Source organism: Oryzias melastigma, linkage group LG16, assembly GCF_002922805.2.
Source record: "Oryzias melastigma strain HK-1 linkage group LG16, ASM292280v2, whole genome shotgun sequence".
Classification (NCBI taxonomy): Eukaryota; Metazoa; Chordata; class Actinopteri; order Beloniformes; family Adrianichthyidae; genus Oryzias; species Oryzias melastigma.
In genome coordinates, this window is record NC_050527.1 from 18,154,814 (window position 1) to 18,160,600 (window position 5,787).

At 55.9% G+C, this 5,787-nt stretch overlaps 1 protein-coding gene across 3 annotated transcripts in view; it reads left to right on the top strand.

Moving 5' to 3' along the window:
* Nucleotides 1-1,557: 1,557 nt before the first annotated feature.
* The window catches only part of LOC112143474 (spectrin beta chain, non-erythrocytic 1), a 22,980-nt gene continuing 18,750 nt past the window's right edge, over nucleotides 1,558-5,787 (top strand). Inside the window, exons 1-2 of one of the 3 annotated variants that reach the window (XM_024267490.1) lie at nucleotides 1,558-1,707; nucleotides 3,912-4,106. In XM_024267490.1, coding sequence (XP_024123258.1) covers nucleotides 3,962-4,106 — 145 coding nt within the window. In that variant the 5' untranslated portion in view covers nucleotides 1,558-1,707; nucleotides 3,912-3,961. Of the gene's footprint in view, nucleotides 1,708-3,728; nucleotides 3,805-3,911; nucleotides 4,107-5,254; nucleotides 5,725-5,787 lie in introns of those variants that run through there. The other 2 variants (XM_024267491.2, XM_024267492.2) reach the window with 2 other exon arrangements.

Sequence of the window (5,787 nt, forward strand, 5' to 3'; positions counted from 1 at the left end):
AATGGAAGTCAATGGGACTTTGGCCTTTTTGGAACCCAGTGGTACTTCCTATATGGAACAGGAAGGAGGGGGGTTGCTCTGTCCAGTTATTTTATACAGTCAATGGTTCTAACCCACCCCACCCCCACACAAACCTGAAACTGTCCCGGTCCTGCGAGTAATGACTGCGGTTCTGAGATGGGTCCACTTCAGTCTTCATGCGGTTCTGGGTCTTTGCTTGAAGAATAGCCCCGCCCACCGCAGCAGATCGATGTAGCCCCCCCTCCCCCCATCATGTTTGTCTCTGCTACATCCGCCTCTAATGGACTCTGTGCTGACCATCAGCACCGGTCATGTGACCCATTAACGACCACACAGGAAACCCCCCCCCCTAACAGCGTGTTCTGATGTTGACATCAAGATGAAACAGGAAGTGTTCAGAGATTTAAAGTTCTTACAAACAGATCTGTGGGGGTGGAGGGTCAGAAAAGGTCCAGAACCAGCCAGAACTTTACACTCAGTGACCGGACCGACCCATCAGAACCTCTTCCAGACGGTTCTGAAGATGCTTCATCATCCGACTGAATGTGAAGCTGTCTGTCATGGAAAAGGGGCGTGTCCCTGCCGTCTCAGGTGAGATGTCAGAGGTCATGACCCGTGACCCGGATCTGCAGCAGAACTCCTCGGTTCTTCTTTCTTCTTCTTTAGGCTTGTTTGTGTTTGTGGTTCTGGTCAGCCTTTTTCTGACCCGATCAGCTGAGGTTCTGATAAAATCACCATGATGACCAGGATCAGGATCCTCTGATCACAGGATCAAGTCTGAGCCACCAGAGCCAACAGGGTTCTGTTCAGCCCCCCTGAGGACCAGCAGCAGGTCCGGGTGGGGGGGTCTGTGGTCTGCATGGAACCAGCGGCCGTACCGCTCCACCACAGCAGCCTCAGTGATGGGGGGATGGGGTGTGAATGGACCTGAACTCGTCTCCATGATGGTCAACCACTGATGGGCAGGCTGAGGGGGCGTGGCCGTAGGGTGACCCCCCCCCACAACACAGGAGTGGAGCCAGGCTGGGGGCAGGAGGGGGAGTGTCCTGCCCAAAGACAACAGCTGACAGGGGAATCGAACCGCCGACCCTTCGATCACTGACCGACCGCTCATCCACAGCCGCCCTCGTTAGTGTAATGGACCGATCGAATAAATGATAGTTCTGGTTCCGTCAGGGGTGAATGGCCTCCGCCTTGACGGGGGTGAACCCAACAGAACCTTTCTAAAGTGTCAGACCCACTCGGGGGACCGTGTTTGGTCCAGTCTGACCCGGACCGGAGTTCAGGTAAGTTCACACCTGTCAAACAAACTGGACCCTGATGGGAATCGAACCTGTGACTCGATCAGAACGTGAGGACGGTCCTGGTGGTTCCGAGTCCAGAACCAAAGTTCATCTTCAGAGTCCAGAACCGCCGGTCTCGGCAGACATCATGGTAGCGGTTCGTGCACGCGCGGGGGCAGCATGAAGATGGGGGTGAATTTGGGTCTGAACCGGTTCGGTCCACCTCGCGTCACTCTGGAGGTCCGGGAGGAGCGCGCGGGAGGAGGGGGCGGGGCGGTGCAGATTCTTCCCATCATCCCCTGCAGCAGCAGCCGCCGCAGCAGCTGCAGCCCCCACTCCCTCCCCCGCCACTCCTGGATCCTGCAGACCCGCCGGAGTTCGGTGCCGGTTCGGATCTAACCAGGTAGGCAGCCCCCCCTCCGGACCCCGCGGTTGACGATGGGCTCGGCGCGGGGTGGGGGTGGGGGAAGCGGGCGGTGCCGGACCCCCACATCCCCAACAACTTGGATCGTGGAGTCCGTCGGAGCGGCGGGATCCGGTTCGGCCTCCGCGGAGGCGCGCGCGCCGCGCAGCAGCCATTTGTCCGTAAGGATGGAGGACAAAAGCGCGCGGGACAGGCGTGGCCGCGGGCAGGACGGCCGCCGGTTCCGGTTCGGGACGACTCTCGGAGCGCGCGCGTCTGCTGTTCGGACAGCTTCTGTACTGGTTCGGAGGAGCTGCTTAAACCATAGTGCGCGTGTACACAGGGACCGGTTCGGCGAAGGACGGGCCTGTGAGGTCCAAAAGGCGTTTTGTTTACTATCCCCTCCACCCACTTCCTGTTATGTTACGTCATCCTGTAAATGGGCTCACTTCAGGACTGCCGAACCTCCCGCAGAACTGAACCGGGCCAGCAGCTTTGTGGTTCTGAAGAACTTGTCAGGAAGTTTCTGTAGAAATGTAAACAGTTCATGAACTGGCTGTGGTTCCGGTCCGTTTACACCCAGATGATCTTTAGGTTTAAGATACAGAGAAGATCATTACTAGAGTTTAGTTTGGGTCAGAACCAGAATCTTTGCCCATGTGGATCTCTATCTCAGTCCTTAGCTCGGTTCTGACAGCGTGAGGTGATTCTACACAACCTGGGTTCTGGTGTTGGTGCAGATGAACCTTCAACTTCCTGCTGCAGTCGCTTATGGGAGGAGCTTAAACAGAAAGATCGGATGAACTGAAACTGGATCAGAACATTAGAACTGTCCCAGCAGGCTGAGATGGAGTTTTTTCAAAACAGAAGAAGAACCGATGAAGAGGAGAAGAGGTGATGAAGAGGAGATGAAGAGGAGAAGAGGTGATGAAGAGAAGAAGAGGTGATGAAGAGGAGAAGAGGTGATGAAGAGGAGAAGAGGTGATGAAGAACTGATGAAGAGGAGAAGAGGTGATGAAGAACTGATGAAGAGGAGATGAAGAGTAGAAGAGGTGATAAAGAACTGATGAAGAGGAGAAGAGGTGATGAAGAGGAGAAGAGGTGATGAAGAGGAGAAGGGGTGATGAAGAACCGATGAAGAGGAGAAGAGGTGATGAAGAGGAGAAGAGGTGATGAAGAACTGATGAAGAGGAGAAGAGGTGATGAAGAACTGATGAAGAGCTCTGACTGGATCCTGGTCTCATGTTTGACCATCAGCAGAGGAACACCCCCCCCCACCCCCTCTGAAAGTGAATTGGACCTCAATTCCGTCAGACCTCGGTTCCGTCAGACCTCGGTTCCGTCAGACCTCGGTTCCGTCGGACCTCGGTTCTGTCGGACCTCCTTCATCACCTCTCCATCCTCCTCCTGAAGCTGGGAGGTTGCGGGGAAATGGGAGCATTACGTCTCCCGTAGGACCTCCCGGTTCTGGTCTGAGTGCTGTAATGGATCCATTAGAGCGGGTCAGCCGAGCAAGGTAGCCAGTCACAACACATTACCCAGAAGCCCTTGCTGCCGCACATTAAAGCTGAGTCAGACGGAGCCGTTTGTTCTGGAGGCTGCAGTTCATTTTCAGAAGACATGATCGATGGAGGAGGAAGAGGAGGAAGAAGATAAACGGTTCTGATGGACCAGCTTCATCAGAAAGAGCTCTATCGGTTCTGACCCGTTTCTCTGCTTTTTCCTTTCTGGTCTCTGTAGAGGAAGGACCAGGATTGGTTCTGGTTCAGTTGGGTTCCTGTCTGAGAGTATTGATCTTCTTTGTGGCACCAAGCGTTCAGAGCCGGTTAATGTGCCGCTTCCGCTCAGAGGGGGCGGAGCTCCACCTGCTGGTGACCAATAGCAGCTGCAGCTAACGCTCAGAGGGGGCGGAGCTCCACCTGCTGGTGACCAATAACTGAAGACAGTAAAATCACGACTCGTCCGTCGAGGTTTGTCAGCATGAAACTGTCTGAAGAGTGTTTCCTGTTGTTCCTATCAAGTCCAGCAGGGGGAGCTGCAGCTCACAGTCAGACCTCTGAGAAGCCCCGCCCCCTGCTCATGCGTGCCTTTCCTCAGGTGAACAGCAGGGGGAGAACCGGGACACTGAAGCCTCAGAACCAAAAGTTTCTCAATGTCAGAGTTGATCAGTCAGGATGAGCTGTTCTGTTTGGTCCTGCCCACAGGTGGACACGCCCATGAGGTTCTGCTGAGGTCACGGAGCTGAACGGTCACCATGACGACGGTGGCCGCCGAGCTGGAGCCCATGGACCTGCAGCAGCAGTACAGCGAGACGGTCAGCAGCCGCTGGGACGACGACTGGGACAACGAGAACAGCTCGGCCCGCCTCTTCGAGCGCTCCCGCATCAAGGCGCTGGCAGGTACAGGCCCCGCCCCCTCAGAGCTGGATGCAGACCAGCTCTAGAAATGCGTTCCATCCTGGAACGACATGAGTGTCACATGATCTCCTCAGCGGAGCAGACGATAGGATGGGGGCGGAGCTTCATTTACGTTCTGCTCTGCGGATATTTGAAGTGAGACAGGAGATGGAGCCATCGACTGTATAGAGAACTGGACAGAGCAGCAGTGAAAATGGATTCCGGACTCCGGCTCCAGGCAAATGACGCCACTTCAGCCGCCATTGTTCCGTTCCAGACGCCGCCATGTTGGAGCCAGACGACAGTGATTGGTCTGAGTCATGTTTTTAGAGGAACTACTGTCACCAATCAGGAGTGAGGAAGGTAGGAAGTGTAGGAAGGCCACGCCCCTTCCACTGAAAGCAGCTCAGGAGAATCTGTCAATCAAACGTTGGAGGTGGGGCAGGCAGGCACCACATTGTTTCACAGAGGCCTCTGATTGGTCCATTTATAACATAAGATAAGATATCCTTAAAGATCAGATTATCAGTCAGACGATAGAAAGTTTCAGATCCAGAATATTTGTTCTGACCAACAGCATGACTGCAGCTGTCCAGTTCTCTATATACAGTCAACATCACAGATCTGGCAACAGGACAAAACCCAGTGAGGTGCATCCTGGGAGCTGAATGAAGGTTGTCCTCAGGTGATGGTGTGGCTCCGCCCTCAGCGCTGAGGTCCAGGTCTGGCACGGCGCTCTGGAGCGGCGGGGAGGATGTTTGCTTCCACTTCCTGTCCTTGAAGCTGGAATGTCCTGAAACAATGAGGGGAAGTGGCCCCGCCCCCACAGCCATGACATCATGCTCAGGCTGCACAGATACGTGCACGCAGCTCTACACTTCCTGTCCAGCTGCAGTGGGTCAGAGTCCAAACTGCTGGTTCTGGTCCAAAGCAGAACTCTGTCCAGCTGTTTGTGGTTCTAGACGACCCAGAACCGACTTGTGTGGGTCAGAAGTTTGGACTCTGGACCAGAACCCATCTACAGTCCTGGACGTTCTCTGCTGATCCCGTCGGGACGTCGTCTTCTCGTGCACACTCAGCTGGAGTGCACGTGCGCGCCCGAGCTGCAGGTCTCATTGTTTACAGCCTTCTCATGGGGGGGGGGCTGTGGGGGATGAACCAATCAGCTGTCAGGAAGCCAGAGCAGTGTGCACACACGTGCACGCTCACAGGCGCTCCCGCCTTCGTCACGCCGACCTCTGGACCCGCCCCTCCCCCGCAGCCCGCTGGCTTCACCTTCAGCGCTCTCTAAGGTTCTTCTTCTGTGGTGGAACCTCTGCCTAACGGACCGGGCCGAGGCAGGCGAAACCGCTGGACTTTGACCCAGTTACTGGTTCTGTGGAGCGAGCAGAACTTTCAGGACTGTTCTGGAGCGGCACCGTCTCACAGGTTCTGCTGCAGAGTTTCCTGCTGGTCCTGGTTGGAGGGAAGCTGCTCACAGCCTGCGGTACCAGCGGTTCTGACCGGTCCAGTTGGGGTTCTTGGGATGGTCCAACCCCCCCCTCAGCAGCAGAATCCGTGATGGAGGGCGCGGCCCAGACGACCTTTAACCCGCTGGACAGCCGCTTCAAGCAGCTGCAGGGTGAGTCGGGCAGAAGTGGCGGCGGCCTCCCGCCTGCGGGGGGCGCCCTTGGTCATGGGGGGA